This window comes from Scyliorhinus canicula, chromosome 11, assembly GCF_902713615.1.
Source record: "Scyliorhinus canicula chromosome 11, sScyCan1.1, whole genome shotgun sequence".
Taxonomy (NCBI): Eukaryota; Metazoa; Chordata; class Chondrichthyes; order Carcharhiniformes; family Scyliorhinidae; genus Scyliorhinus; species Scyliorhinus canicula.
This window is the reverse complement of record NC_052156.1, coordinates 87,312,396-87,329,179: the sequence shown is the minus strand read 5'-3', so window position 1 is coordinate 87,329,179 and position 16,784 is coordinate 87,312,396. Positions and strand designations below refer to the sequence as shown.

The 16,784-nt window shown below is 50.1% G+C and overlaps 1 protein-coding gene across 1 annotated transcript in view; it reads left to right on the top strand.

Annotated features, from left to right (window-relative positions):
- dock3 (dedicator of cytokinesis 3) overlaps positions 1-16,784 on the top strand; it is a 1,304,448-nt gene that overhangs the window by 1,038,127 nt on the left and 249,537 nt on the right. The window contains 2 exon segments of the mRNA XM_038810823.1: positions 4,053-4,113; positions 4,567-4,660. Coding sequence (XP_038666751.1) covers positions 4,053-4,113; positions 4,567-4,660 — 155 coding nt within the window.

Below are 16,784 nucleotides of genomic sequence, written 5' to 3'. Positions count from 1 at the left end.
GGGCAATTTATCATGGCCAATCCACCTAACCTGCGCATCTTTGTGACTGTGGGAGGAAACCGGAGCACTCGGAGGAAACCCACGCACACACGGGGAGGATGTGCAGACTCCGCACAGACAGTGACCCAAGCCGGAATCGAACCTGGGACCCTGGCGCTGTGAAGCGATTGTGCTATCCACAATGCTACCGTGGCTGGGAGAAGCTGGGATTATTCTCCCCAGAGAAGGTTAAGAGGCACAGAATTGAATGTCATGAGGGGTCTAGATAGAGTAAATATAGAGAATTTACCAGAGACACATATTTAAGGTGATTATTAAAAGAACCAAAGACGACATAAGGGAAAACTGGATGGTGTAGGTAGGATCTAGAATGCACTGCCTGAGTGTATAGTAGAGGCAGATTCAATTGTAGCTTTCCAAAGAGAATTGGGTAAGCATCTGAAGATAAAACACTTTCAGGATCACACAGAAAGAGTGGGAGAGTGTGTCTAGTTAAATTGTTCTTGTGTAGACTTCCAGTGGCGGCTATGAGGGAGTAAGTCGCATACTTGGTGGCTCCCGCTCTGGCCGGGCTGTGGGACCTTTTCTCCTGACTTTTTCGTGGCTTTGAGTTCTGATTTTGAAAATGCGGGCATTTAAGCAGGGGACAAGACAGTGATGTTCCCTCTCCCCACTGCTGTTTGCATTAGCCATAGAGCCGCTGGCAATTGCTCTGAGAGCTTCTAGGGGCAGGAAAGGGCTGGTTGGGGGGTGGGGGGGGGGGGGGGGGTGGAGCATAGGGTATCGCTGTATGCGGATGACTTACTCATATATGTAGCAAATCCAGGGGCAGGGATGAGGGAGATTATGGCGATTCTGGGGGAATTCGGCCCATTTTCGGGATACAAATTGAATATGACGAAGAGTGACATGTATGTAGTCCAGGCAAGAGGTCAGGAGGGCAAGCTGGGGGAGTTACCGTTCAGGTTAGTGGGAGACAATTTGAGATATCTGGGGATACAAGTGGCGCGCGACTGGGGCCGGTTACACAAGTTGAACTTGTTCCGGCTGGTTGAGCAGATATGGGGCGAGTTTCGGAGATGGGACGCGCTCCTGCTGTCACTGGCGGGGAGGATGCAAAAGGTTAAGATGACTATATTGCTGAGATTTTTATTTGTGTTTCAATGCCTCCCGATTTTCATCCCGTGGTCCTTTTTTAAGAGGATCAACAAAATTATTTTGGGCTTTGTTTGGGCGGGTAAGTCCCCATGGGTGAAAAAAATGATGCTCGAGAGGAATCGGGGGGAGGGGGGCTGGCCCTGCCAAAGTTTGGTAATTATTACTGGGCAGCCAATATTGCAATGATAAGGAGGTGGGTAGTGGGGACGGGGGCGGCTTGAAAGCGATGGAAGCAGCCTCATGCAAGGGCACCAGCTTGGGGGCGCTAATAACGGCACCGTTGCCGTTTCCACCGGTGAGATATTCTACCAGCCGTGGTGGTGGTGGCCGTGAGGATCTGGGGTCAGTTGAGGAGGTACGTTGGTGCAGTGGGTGCATTGGTTTAGTCCCCAATATGTGACAGCCATCGGTTCGCTCCTGGGAGCCGAGATGGGGGATTTCGGGTATGGCAACGGGCGGGAATTGAGAAGATGGGGGACCTGTTTCTGGAAGGGAGCTTCCCCAGCTTGAGGGCGCTGGAGGAGACGTTCGGGTTGGCAGCAGGGAATAATTTTAGATATCTTCAGGTGCGGGACTTTCTGCGCAGGCGGGTATCATCCTTCCCACTCCTGCCACTAAGAGGGATTCAAGATAGGGTAGTGTCTAGGGGATGGGTGGGGGAGGGGAGGGTCTTGGACATCTACAAAGAATTAATGGGGGCGGAGGAGACTGAAGAGAGCTGAAACGTAAGTAGGAGGAGGAACTGGGGGGTGAGATGGAAGACGGCCTATTGGCGGAGGCGCTGAGCAGGGTCAACGCGACCGCTACATGCGCAAGGCTCAGCTTGATCCAATTTACCGGGCGCACATGACAGCGGCCCGGTGAGTAGATTTTTTGGGGTGGAAGACAAGTGTGTCAGGTATGCGGGTGGACCAGCGAACCATATCCACATGTTCTGGGCATGCCCAAAAATTAGGGGATATTGGCAGGGGTTCGCGGATGTCATGTCCAGGGTATTGAAGACAAGGGTGGAAATGAGTCCAGGGGTAGCGATCTTTGAGGTGTTGGAAAACCCAGGTGTTCAGGAGGAGAGAGAGGCAGATGTTCTAGCCTTTTCCTCGTTGGTAGCCCGGTGGCGGATATTACTTGCTTGGAAGGAGTCTAGGTCTCCGGAGTCAGAGGCCTGGTTAACCGACATGGCAAGCTTTCTCGTCCTGGAAAAGTTCGCCTTGAGAGGGTTGGTGTCAGGGTTTGCCCGGAGGGTGGCACCCATTCATTGACTTCTTTGCGGAGAATTAATCGTCAGCAGGGGGCGGAGGGGTTGAGTTAGGGTAGTATAGAGTAGGGGGTTAAATAGGCGGGCCTTGGAGGGACGGATATCGGCAGTTGCTTTTTGATTACCGTTCTTTTAACTCTATTGGTTTTTGTACTGTGGTTGTTTGTTATGCCAAAAATACCTCATTAAAAATTGTTTGTTAAAAAAAAATAGTTCTTGCGTAGAGCTAGCACAGATTCTGCAGGTCAAATAGCCTCCTCCTGCTCTGTAATCATTTATGAACAGAATTGCACCACCACCGGTGGGTTTGTAGGGGGAGAATGCCCTTAAAATTCCTCGAACAGCCTTCCCACCAGCCCCACCTCCGTCCCAACCGCTCTGCAATTTTACGCCTGGACGGGCGAGGCCTAGGCCAAACCACCTGTCCTTGGCTCAGTTGAGGCCCTTAAGTGGCAAATTTCTGACCAGATAAGGGCTATTTCCCGCCTAGCTTCAATTTTCAGGCAGGCGGGAGGAGTTTAAGGTCGGGGGGAAGCCCAAAAATGAACCGTGATCAAGAAGGGGAGGGGTCCCCTTTTAACATCTGCGCAACTCCCAGATGATCTGGTTCCTGTAGTTCCTCCCCCACCCCCAAGCCTCAATACTAACACCCTCACCCACCTCTGCCCACTACCTTGAGCCTGATCTCCCCTCCCCTCCCTGCTCTGCGATCTTCGCACTTTCATGGTCGCAGGATTTGCGTTCTGGGGGCTGCATGCAGCCCCAATTCTGTCCACTACAGCTACTGGTGCTGCCGAATCTAGAGAGCGACTGGCCAATCAAATTGGCTGACAGCCCTCTGTGGTGGGATTTCCTCCAAAAGTGAGAGGCAGAATAATAATCTTTGTTTTTTAACAATCGCTCTCTGTGGTGGGATTCCCTCCCAAAGTGAGAGGCAGAATACTAATCTTTGTTTTTTAACAATCTTTATTGTCACAAGTAGACTTGCATTAACACTGCAATGAAGTTACTGTGAAAAGCCCCCAGTCGCCACACTCCGTCGCCTGTTCGGGCACACAGAGGGAGAATTCAGACTGTCCAAATTATCGAACAGCGGGTCTTTCAGGACTTGTGGGAGGAAACCCACGCAGACACAGGGAGAACGTACAAACTCCACACAGTGACCCAAGCCAGGAATTGAACATGGGACCCTGGCACTGTGAAGCAACAGTGCTAACCACTGTGCTACCGTGCCTCCCATAAGTTCCGTCGCCAGCCAACTAAAGCTTGTTGGAGCATTAAATGGCTGGGGGTTAGTCAGTAACAGTGGGTATGTGTTCTCCATCAATTCCTTGGATGGCGAGTAGGAAAATCAGTCATCCTAAAAATCTTGGCCCATAATTCTATGATCTGTACAAGTTGTAAGTACATTGGTGATCTTTGGCAGCCATGCGTTCAATCATTTGATGAAACTTGCGGATTTATTCTCCATGAAAGCAGAAGCTTAGTTCTGGATTAGCATCTTGAGTCTGACTCCATGCAGAATGTTAGCTGTGTCACCTCAGAACTGAAATCCTCCAGAAAAACTACTATTTATAAATCACTAATTTCTGTCCTGTGACATGTCATTCGTGAGTTCAAACTTCTTTCTTCTCCTCAGGGATTGTATGAAAGGAGACGAAACAGAAAATAAGAAGATTGGTTGTACTGTTAATTTGTTGGTAAGCAATTAATTTTCTCATTGTTTAAGGTCTTTTTCGTGCTCAGAACAATTACCCTAATTTTCCCAAGTTTGATATTCAGTGTTAGCATCAAGCACTTACAGCTCAAATTATTAGAAGATAAGTGCAGAGTAAAGTTTCCTATGAACTTTGCCTTTAGGTCTGACGTAGAATGCCTCTGAGGGAGCATAAGTAGTCCTCAGCATAGCCATGTCAAGCACGTAGCTAGGTACAGCATTCTTCAGGCCCTGAATAAGGATCCATTTACAGTCTCATCAAATACTTCCAGGATAGGCACAGGACAGGTTTGAGGGCTGTGTTGTTAGAAATCCAGAGATCAATCAGTAATTAATGTCAAAGGGTGACCAGTGTTCCATTTTAAAAGATCTTTTCCATTAGTCTTTTCCAACTCTGATTATTAAATTGCTTCACAGACATTTACATTTATTTCAGAATTTTTACAAATCTGAGATTAACAAGGAGGAGATGTACATCCGTTACATCCATAAACTGTGTGACATGCACCTGCAGGCTGATAATTATACAGGTAAGGATCAATAAGCTTGTTCCAATCCACATTTTAAACTTGACTGAAAGGTTTGGATAATTGTACCCTGAATTTCTTTTATTTCTGGTCACTTTTTCCAGTCCTTCCCAGTGTTCACAAAGATCTTCAAAAATAATCTCAGGGTTTGTGCCTCACTTAATCTACATTTGCTATTCAACCTCACTTTTAAAAATCAGTCAGTCTACAAGAACCTTCACCCTTTAACATAATGGGGGCTGCTCTTGTATCTTGATAAGCAATGGAAATTATGTATAATCAGAAGTATTCATGTTTTGTCAGCTTAGCCCATTTGTTGACACACTAGCCTTGGAGTCCACAGGTTGTTGGTTCAAGTTTCCCCAAGTGCTGTTCTTATGATGAGATGTTGAACTAAGGCCATTTCCAGTAGTCAAGGTGAATGAAAAAACAGTCCCAACACAATAAACAAAGAAGAGCTTGGAGTTGTTTTCCTGCACTGGCAAAATTCCTTCCTCAACCTATAGCACCAAAACCAGTTTAACTAATATTCATGTCATTTGGTTTGAGGTCTTTGCTGTGTGTGAAAGACTGACATGTAATAGCTTTGAGTGTATTTAAATTAATTAAGTGCATGTGAAATGCTTTAACATGTTTCTGATAGGTGTGAAAGAGAACTCTATAAATGCAAGTTCTTACCTTCTGTGACATGAGAAAGGAGCTGAGGTTTTCGTACAGCTGAAGTGACCTGATTCCTGACGCATCCCTGGATCAGTAATTGCACGCACTGACTAATATGATACTGCATTCCAGTAGTCAGATTCTATTAGAGGCTTTCCAATGGTCCTTCCTTTAGAGCGGTCCCATTAGAGTCACTGCCCTCTTTGAGTGGATGGAACAAAATGTTGGGATCCATTGTGACTCCAAGATGTTATGGCTGATGATGTGTCAAATCAGGGGTGCAATTTAACAAAACAAAGTCCAGTTTTGGGCGTGAATAAGAGTGTTCCTCGGACCCTGCAGCACCGGAAATGACCCCGCTATCAAACGGCCTCTGTGGGGAACGCCTCGCCGAAGAGATCAGGGCACCATATATAAATGCCACCCCGATGTCACGATCCCCTCAGCCACCCCACCGCGTACCACCATCCATACCCCCCTAACTGACCTCTTCAGGGATCCTCAAGCCCCCCCCCCCCCCCCCCCCCCGCCTCCCATTAACCCACCTCTTAAGGACAGGGCACCCCCCCCATCCCTGGGGGCAGGGCAGGGGCAACATGGCACCTGGGAAACTTGACACTGCCAGCGTGGCACCCTGGTAGTGCCCCTACAGCCTAGCAATGCACCTGGGCACTCTGGCCGTGCCAGAGCAGCACTGTCAGGGTGCCTTGCTGGCACTGCTAAGGTGCCAGGCTGGTAGTGCCACTGTGCCCAGGTGGCAATGGGAGTACCAGGGCACCACCCTGCCCTGGACCCGAGCACCCGGGGGCCTCTGATGGCCTGGGAGACCACCACAACCCCCCCCCCCCCCCCCCCAAGGAAAAAGCACCATTGTGAGGTATCCCATCCCCAGCGCGGGAGTTTGATCCTGGTCCTTGGGATAATCAGGCGGAGACATATTTAATTTGGCTCATTTACATATGTTAATCTGGATCTCACCCAGCAAGGGCGAGATCCCGATCACGACATCTTGCAAAGCGTTCCAAGCATCGCAAATCTCGTGCGAGGCCTCGCGCGAGATTTAGTGGCCTTGTCGCATCACCAAGTCAGGTGGAACCAGGCCATTCAATTACGCCCCAGCTCTTTGAGACACATGCAATGGCAGATCCAAAGTGCTATACAAATTGCTAAACTGCCTGACTAAAGAAATCTGAAGGTTGGATTTGTTACTCTTTCCATTTGGCTCAAAGTAACCTTTTGGCCTGAGTCCGAATGGAAGGATGGACCTAAATAGGTGAGCATCGGCAGCTTGCCAGTACCTTGCTCTTATAAACTGCGCTAGTTCAGCTGCTTCAGTTTCAATGATACACTTGAACACACGTAAGCTCCATAAGTTTTGACTTTGCCAGTGTGTCACTGAACTCTGTCAGTGGTAAATACCTGTATGGGAAATCACACTCCACATTGATCAAATAGAAACCCGACAGACCGCTACAGGTTTGTCGACAAATTAAATTTCAGACTGAACATGATGATGGGTAATAAAAATGCAAACCGATATGAGACATTCTCAGAGGAATCCTTAAGTCTCCTAATTCTGAAATACCACAAGAACCTCTATCACATGGGACCTAAAGATGAGACTCTCAAAAGTATGGAGGGTAATAATTTGATGCAATATTTTCACTCTATCATAGAGAGATGAAATTCAAGTTTGAAGTTCCAGTCGTGTTGAGCCAGCAGCTATACCCAACTTGTGTTGCTGGTGCCCTAGCACCTGTAAAGTCACCTTAGCCACAACAGAACAAAGATTTCAACTTGCTATTAAACAGGAGGCCTTGTTAATGAGAGTTGTGTCATACACTAGTGAAACTCCCTATCTCCTTAAAACAGATCCAGAAGAAGACCCATTTCAAAAAGACAATCTCATTGGAGATGTGTTCCTTTTAAAAAATCCCAATCAAGAAACACATCTCCTGAAAGTGGATCCTGATGATGAGATTCATGCTTTAAAAGGGATCTTAATGAAAAGACTCAATCTGTGAAAGGTTTCTGGCAGTGAGAATTATTTTTGATTGATCCTTATTCATGGTACATTTTCTTTGTTAATGCCACACTATTATAACTTTACACATAATTTCCCTGTGAGGGAACCCTTGACTATGCTTTTCTTTTCATGTCAAGTTGGCTATCCCTCAGGGGCCATGAAAAGGCAATTGAGTTGGAGATTTTCAAACCATTAATTTGGGTCATTCTCCAGGGATGATCCTCCTTTACTGATCACTTTTCATCTTCCAGGCATGTGGGAAATTGCCAAAGAGAAACCGTCTCACAAGTACCATGAGGCAGTGCTGATCCTTGGTTTCTAGGGGTGGAATTTTCCATTCCCACCAGCAGCTGGGATCTTGGTGGCAGGGGCACTTAATTTGGCAGGAGGGAAAATATCTGTTTCCCGACAGTGGAATAGGCTGTTAGAATTTTGTTCTCTCAACTTGCAAGGAAGGTTAAGAGCTGGTCGAGCTTCATGACAAAAAATACTGGGAACTCTATTTGCATGCTTTAGCATCTCATACATAGGAACATAGGAATTAGGAGCAGAAGTAGCAGAAGAAGTCCAAAGATGTGCGGGTTAGGTGGATTGGCCATGCTAAATTGCGCGTAGTGTCCTAATAAAAGTAAGGTTAAAGGGGGGGGGGGGGCGTTGTTGGGTTATGGATATAGGGTGGATACGTGGGTTTGAGTAGGGTGATCATGGCTCGGCACAACATTGAGGGCCGAAGGGCCTGTTCTGTGCTGTACTGTTCTATGCTCTATGTAAGTAGGCAATTCAGCCCTTCAAGCCTGCTCCCCATTCAACCAGATCATGGTTGATATCTTCCTGGGCTCAAACCAACCTCCCTTCCTATTCATAATAATAATAATCGCTTATTGTCACAAGTAGGCTTCAATGAAGTTACTGTGAAAAGCACGTAGTCGCCACATTCCGGCGCCTGTTCGGGAAGGCCAGTATGAGAATTGAACCCGCGCTGCTGGCATTGTTCTGCATTACAAACCAGCTGCCAAGCCCACTGTGCTAAACCAGCCCATTCGCTATGTCTATTAAAAGGCCACCTTGCTGAAATTTAGTTCCCCCTCCAAATTATGTTTCTTACCAGCAAGAATTTAGAGTGATCAGTTTTATGACTGCATTTAAGTGGTGTACACCTGGTGAGCTTCACCTTTTCCACGACTTTGACACCCATAGATGCTGCTTTTTCCTTCTTGGGAACCTCGCAAAGCCTCACCCATATTGAGTACTGTTTGCAAATATGCCAAGGTTGGACAAGGGAAGTGGGTAAAGATTGGAAGGGCATTGTAGAGTGGAAGCGTGAAGCAAAGACTGGACAGGAGAACAGGCTTATGGGGGAAGGGTGGAGAGAGTGCCCAGGGAAGTAAAGAGGGCAATGTCAGAGGAAGGTGATTGTGGGGGAAATGTGGGGGTGAGAGTGGCTGGTGGACAGGAGGGTTGGGGGCGAGGGAGAAGTGTCTCAGAGGGCAGGGTGAGTGGTGTCAACAGTGGGGTCCTGGTGATGGGAACTCAGGGTACCGTTGACTGGAGGCAACAATCAATCACAGTCAGAGGAGGCATTGGGATGTGGTAGGGTGGCAGGTCCAGAGTGAGAGTCTGGGAGATGATGGTCTCAACAGTTCCAACTTCATGCAGGGAGATAAAACAGGGTGGCTCAGGAAACGGGAAGGGAGGGATCAGGGTGGGCATGAGGACAGTAATGAGTTTTGGCCCTGAGGGGAGGAAAGACATGTGGAGATGGATTGTCCAGCATAATGGGGGGAGGTTCAAGGATGACAGAGGGGAGAGAAATGGTGATTTACGGCAGCTCAGTAGCACAAGTGGCTAGCACTGTGGCTTCACAGCGCCAGGGTCCCAGGTTCGATTCCCCGCTGGGTCACTGTCTGTGCGGAGTTGCACGTTCTCCCCATGTCTGCGTGGGTTTCCTCCGGGTGCTCCGGTTTCCTTCCACAGTCCAAAGACGTGCAGGTTAGGTGGATTGGCCATGATAAACTGCCCTTAGTAACCAAAAAAGGAGGTTGGGAAGGATTATTGGGTTATGGGGATAGGGTGGGAGTGAGGGCTTAAGTGGGTCGGTGCAAACTCGATGGGCCGAATTGTCTCTTCTGCACTATATGTTCTATGTTCTATTTGGTCTATGATATTGGGTGAGTATGGGGAGATGAGGAGAAGCTAGTGACTGATGGGGGAGGGTAGAAGGTGGTGGAGCAAATTTGAGAGGTGATACACACCATTTTTCCAAACAGGCCTTGACCGCGTAGTCAGTCAGTCAGTGAGATTCTTCGAGGAGGATCTTTTCAACACAAGTGGGCAACTAAAGGGACACAAGATGCTCACTTATGTTCTCCTCTCTGTGGTGAAGCCCACATTGTAACAGGTTTGTTCTAGACTGATGGGTCTCATAACATTAAGATCCAAGCAAGGTGTGGAGATGCCGTAAATTCTGTGCCATTTGCCTTTGGCTGCAGTCAGATGCAGGGAGGGAAGGAAGTTGATGCCTCCAAGGGGCACAGGTGGTGGAGGGCAGCCAACTCACGATTCCAAACCTCCATCTTCCCAGCTGACAAGGAATCTTTCAATGCTGTCAGGGAAATAGTATCTCTATAGAGTTTTGAGGGTGCTGGAGACCAGTGGAAGGTTGTTCGCTTGATACGTCTTACACATGGCTCTCAATACCCTGCTCAAAGAGCAATGTCTCCACATGCATTCATAAAAGAATTGGAGGAACACCCATCTCTGGCCCTTGAGAATGGCCTTTACCTGGAAGGGGTGGGGAGGGGGAAACATGTCGAGACGTAGGCCAGGTGAAGGGCTGAGCACTTGACTGCTGCTTTTGAGATAGGGGGAAACCTGTAAAGGACATGTATCAGTTCAATTCATTCATACATCCCCTGAGGCATCAATGATGCAGGCTGCAGGCGACCCTGCCTCAGCAATGGATCTCATCCAGATAAAAGGAGGGCCCATCACAGGTTGGCACAGGACCTTCAACTCCATGAAGTAATAGAAGGGCGGACAAAATCCTGCAGCCCCATCATGAAATTTGCCAAACATAAATAATGAGCTGAAAAGTGGAAGATTGTGCATTTTCACTCATCCCGCCGCCCAGCAGAAATTATGCTGGGTGGGATTCTCCGTTTCTTTTTTTTTAGAAGATATTTTATTGAGGCATTTATATTTTTAAGCAACAGAGAGATCCAACGCAGGCAAAAACCCCACAATAACACACCCAACTCCCCCCAGCCATAAACCCTAATTACCCACACATTAGATTCCCTGCTCTTATTCATCATTTCCATTCCTCGCCATTCCTTCCCCCCCCCACCCCCCCTGCTGACAGTCAATTTTCTTTGAAGAAATCGATGAACAACTGCCACCTCCGAGCGAACCCCTGTAGTGAACCTGTTAAGGTGAACTTAATATTCTCTAGCCTAAGAAACCCTGTCATGTCACTGACCCAAACCCCCGACTTTGAAGGCTCCGAGTCCCTCCATCGCAGCAAAATCCATCTCCGGGGCACCAGGGAGGCAAAACCCAAAACGTTGGCCTTTCTTCCCCTCTGGGCTCCCAGATCTTCCAACGCTCCAAATACTGCCACCTCTGGACTCGGAGTCACCCTCCCTTCCAGGACTTCTGACATGGCATCTGAGAATCCCTGCCAAAATCCCCTCAGCCTTGGACACGCCCAAAACATGTGTCCATGATTCGCCGGACTTCCCCCACACCACTCAAATCTGTCCTCCACCTCCTCAAAAAGCTGCTCATCTGGGCCACAGTCATGTGAGCCTGTGGACCACCTTGAACTGGATCAGGCTAAGCTTGGCACACGACGAGGATGCATTGACTGTCCTCAGGGCCTTCTCCCACAACCTAACTTCCAACTCCCCTCCCAGCTCTTCCTCCCACTTCCTTTTCACCTCCCCAATTGGGACTCCTTCCCACTCCATCAGTTCCTTATATATTTCCGACACCCTCCCTCCCCAGTCCCTGTTTTAGACAACTTATCCTGTAGTCCCCTTAGTGGGAGACAAGGGAAGCGAGGGACCTGCCTCTAAACAAAATCCCGTACCTGCAGGTACCAGAACCTGTTCCCACCCGGCAACTCAAACTCCTCCTCTAGATCTTCTATGCTCGAGAAACGGTCTCAATGAAGAGATCCCCAAATCTCTCTATCCCTGCCCGCTGCCACCTCCAGAAACCCCCATCCAGCTCCCCCCCCCCCCCCCCCCCCCCCCCAAGCGAACCGGTGGTTATCACAGATTGGTGACCACACCGACGAACCCTCCAGTCTCATGTGCTGCCTCTATTGCCCCCACAGTCTCAGGGCTGCCACTACTACTGGGCTTGTGGAGTGCCGGGCCGGCAAGAACGGCAGAGGTGCCATTAACAAAGCCTCCAGACTCGTGCTCTTACAAGATGCCGCCTCTACCCGCTCCCACACCGGCCCCTCCCCCATTACCCACTTCCTAACCATTGAAATATTAGCCGCCAGTAGTAATTAATAAAGTTCAGAAGTGCCAAGCCCCCCTCCCCGTGCCCCTGCTCAAGAAGTACCTTCTTCACCTTCGGGGCTTTCCCAGTCCATATAAAACCCGAGATCCGCGTTCATTTTCCTAAAACATGCCTTGGGGATGAAGTTTGGAAGACACTGAAACACAAACAGCAATCTCGGGAGGACTGTCATCTTCACAGTCTGTACCCTCCCCGCCAATGACAGCGGGAGCATGTCCAACCTGCGGACGTCCCCTTCCATTTGTTCAATCAACCTGCCCAAATTTAGTTTATGAAGCTGACCCCAGTCCCTTGCCACCTGAATTCCCAGGTACTCCCTCCCACCACTTTGAACGGCATCTCACTCAGTCTCCTCTCCTGCCCCCTTGCCTGGATCGCAAAAACCTCACTCTTGCCCATATTCAGTTTGTAACACAGGAACCGACCAAATTCCTCCAGTATCCCCATAATTCTTGTAATTCCCCCCAAACAGGTCTGTCATATAAAGGAACAAATCGTCCGCATAGAGCGAGACCCTATGTTCCACCCCACCCTCACTATCCCCCACCAAATATTCAATGCTCTCAACGCCATTGCCAAAGGCTCTATGGCCAGGGTAAAGAGTAGTGGGGAGAGTGGACACCCCTGCCTCGTCCCCCAACACAGACTAAAATACTCTGATCAAACTCGTTTGTCCTTACATTCGCCACTGGTGCCTGATATAACAACCGGACCCAATCCACAAATCCCTGCCCAAACCCAAGCCTTCCCAGCATATCCCACAAGTATTTCCACTCTACACGATCAAAGGCTTTTTCTGCATCCATGGCCATCACCACCTCGACCTCGCGCCCCTCTGCAGACATCATTATTACATTTCGGAGCTGCCTAATATTGGACGTCAGGTGTCGTCCCTTCACAAATCCCGTCTGGTCCTCCCCTATTCCCCCTGGAACACAATCCTCTATGCGTCTTTGCTAGCAATTTTGCATATTCAGATACAGGGAGATTGGCATATACGACCCACAACTCTCCGGATCCTTATCCCACTTCAAAATAAGGGAAATCGATACCTGTGATAACATTGGGGGGAAGCACTCCCAGCTCCTTTGACTCATTACAAGCCTTTACCAGGAGCGGCCGCAACAGCCCGGAACACTTTTTATAAAACTCAACCGGGTATCCGTCTGGTCCCAGGGCCTTACACGATTGCATCGCCCCCAATCCGTCTATAACCTCCCCAAGCCTGATTGGGGCTCCCAAATGCTTCACCAACTCCTCATCTACCCTTGGGAACTCCAGCCCTCCCAGAAATCGCTTCATGCTCTCCTCCCCGGCTGGGGGTTCCGATTTCTACAATTTACTACAAAACTCCCAAAACACATAATTTACCCCCACTGGCTCCAAAACCACCTTCCCCCTGTATCCCTCACTTTCCCTATCTCTCTCGTCGTCTCCCGTTTCCTCAGCTGGTGCGCTACCATCCTGCTGGCTTTTTCCCCATATTCATACACTGCCTCAGCTGTCCCTCTGCCTTACCCGTGGACAGGAGCCCAAATTCCAGCTGCAGTCTATGACGCTCCTTCAAAAGCCCGTCATCCGGAGAGTCCCCCCCCCCCCCCCCCACCATGCGCTCCATGAAACTCCGAAGCTCCTTTGCCATAGCTTTCCCAGACCTAGAACTCCGGTCCAGCCTCGGATCCAAGACCGTATTGAAATCTCCCTCCATAATCAGTCGATGTGAATCTAGGTCCGAATCTTCCCCAGTACCCATCTAACAAACTCAACGTCATCCCAGTTCGGGGCATATATATTTACCAATACCACAGCCATTCCCTCCAGCTTCCCACTAACCATAACATATCTACCTCCCGGGTGCGCTTCCATATTCTCCACCTCAAATGCCACCCGCTTATTCACCAAGGTCGCCATAGCCCTCTTTTCAAAGTCTAACCCCGACTGGAACACCTGTCCACCCCGTCCCTTCCTTAACCTAACCTGGTCCCCCACCTTCAGATGTGTTTCCTGCAGCACAGCCACGTCTGCCTTTAGTTGCCTCAAGTGCACAATCACACGGGCCCTTTTGACTGGCCCATTCAGCCCCTGAACGTTCCACGTGGCCAGCATGGCCGGGGGGCACCCCAGCCCCTCCCCTGCCAATCAACCATAACCTCTCCTCGGCCAGTCTGCGGCCGATGTTCCACACCTCCCCAACCCGACCTCGGGCAACTACCGTCATCAACCCTCCTCCTCCTCCACTTCTCAAGTCCCCTCCCCGTCAGCAGTATAATTCCCTCCCCCCCCCCCCCCCCACTCCCACTCCCCCTCCCATCCAACCCCCACATCGATCTTCAGCTCACCCCCAACTTTGCTTCTGTGAACTAGCTCACCTAGCTAGCCTGGCAGCCCCGCCCTTGGCGCCGAGCATCCAACCCCCACTGGTTCTCCTCCCCCCCCCCCCCCACTCTTAGTGCAAACAGTCAAAACAAAGGCAAGAAGTAAAAACAAACAAACAAACTCTCTCAAGGTCCGAACACTGAGACCCATCTCTCATCCCTCACAAAAGCACTACAAACCGGCCTAACGCCCAACAGTAGCACGGTAGCATAGTGGTTAGCACAATTGCTTCACAGCTCCAGGGTCCCAGGTTCGATTCCGGCTTGGGTCACTGTCTGTGCGGAGTCTGCACATTCTCCCCGTGTGTTTGTGGGTTTCCCCCGGGTGCTCCGGTTTCCCCCCACAGTCCAAAGATGTGCAAGTTAGGTGGATTGGCCATGATAAATTGCCCTTAGTGTCCAAAATTGCCCTTAGTGTTGGGTGGCGTTACTGGGTTATGGGATAGGGTGGAGGTGTGGGCCTGGGTAGGGAGCTCTTTCAAAAGAGCCGGTGCAGACTCGATGGGCCGAATGGCCTCCTTCTGCACTGTAAATTGTATTAAAATAGAACCGAAGAACGGTTAAAAAAAATGAAAGAAATCCAAACAATATAAACCCAAAGTTTTTCCCCAACGTAGCTCAGTTCTCCTCAATCAAAGTTCAAGGTCCTCCTTCTCCTGCCAGTCCATTCTCCTTCATAAAGTCCGCTGCCTCCTCCGCCAAGCCAAAGTTCAACTCCCGGCCCCCATAGGTCACCCATAGGCGAGCCGAGTACAGTAAGCCGAACTTTCCGCCCTTCTTGTGCAGGGACAACTTAACCCTATTAAAACTCGCCCTCCTCTTCGCGAGTTCTGCTCCCAGGTCTTGGTACCCGAAACTCGACGCCTTCCCAAGTGCATCGCCTCTTCTGCCTGGCCCATCTCATGATGCGTTCCTTGTCCAGGAACCGATGCAATCGTACCACCATTGCCCTCGGTGGCTCATCTCCCTGGGGCTTGTGCATCAGTGCCCTGTGGGTCCGATCCACCTCCAACGGCCAGTCAAACGTACGTTCCCCAAGCAGTTTCTCCAGCATCTTCCCAACACAAGCACCCACATCCAATCCTTCGATTCCCTCCGGAAGACCCACGATCCGAATGTTCTGCCCCCAAGAACGGTTCTCCAGGTCTTCCACTTTCTCCAGCAATCGCTTCTGCTGGTCACGCATCAGCCCAATGTCTGTTGCCATCGAGGTGGACTGTTCCTCCTGCTCCCCCGCCTGTTCCTCCAATCTCTGGATCGCCTGTCCCTGGGCTGCCAGTCTCATCTCCACGCGGTCAACCCCCACCTTGATCGAGTCCACCGCCTGGGCCAGGTCCTGAGCACTTTCCTTGGGCTGTTGGGTGAACCTCTCATTTAGGAATCTCACCAACTGGTCCATCGACCACTGAGCAGATGGGGCCAGACCCTGCCCGTCCGCCCTCTCCGCGTGCGTTGTTGACTCCTCACTCGCCCCAGCCACCTGGTTCGCTTTTTCCCGGACACTCCTGGACCGCAGCTCCATAAACTCGGGGTCAGTCTCTTTTGCTCTCACTTCTGTACCTTTTTCCAACAAAATTCCTGCGACAGACCGGTGTAAATTCCGCAAGATGACCATGAGCGGGAGCTGCCAAATCTGAGACCACTCACACCATGGCCGCCACCGTAAGTCTGGATTCCCCGTTTCTGAGAATAAGTGTTGAAGCCAACACAGAATTTGTGGACTTTCACGACAGAAAAACTGGTGCCAAACCTGGATCGATTCAGCAACTGTTAAAGGGCTAACACCAGCGCCACATGGAACACAATCGATTTAAATGAAAAACAGTGCGGGTTTCGTCGGGTCCGTGATTGACACTCAGGAGGCTGACAAGCTGCAGCCGCGCATACACATTACAGTCCCCACACACACTGATCCCAGCCAGGAAGAAGGCACTGGTTGTGCTGGAGCACGTCCATACAGCTGATGGGCCGGCTGGAGCCAGAGTGCACCCAGGGGGGTTCCTTGGGGGGGGACCTATACGCCCCTCGGTCGTAAGTTCACAATACGCAATAGCGCCGTGTGCAGCTGCAAGGCTACCTTGTCGGTGCGGCAACTGTGTACCTTGCTTGTTCACCTCAACCCCACAGCCAACCTCCTGGCCACCCCCCACTACTCACCCCGGCCCTGGCAGAAGCCCCCTGGCCAGGGGTACAATTGTCAGCAAACTATGGCGATGTTGGACTCTTTCCAAACCCCTCTCTCTCCCTCAGCAGCCACACCGCCAGTTTCAAGATTTTTAAGAGCAGAAGTGAACCATGACATCGGGAACTTGGCACATCGGAGGGGGTGCATCGTGTGGTGAATGTATTATACTAATAATCCACCAGTGTATTTGTATCTGTGCTGTCGCACTTGTATTTGTATCTGTGCTGTGCTGTTGCCCTTGTGGGCTTCTCCTATGGGCCATTGTATGGCATTATCCATAGGGGAACATGTTGGCCCATGGCTCCTCCCCTTGAAGGGACGTATGAAGAGCAGTCGACCTGTAGGCAT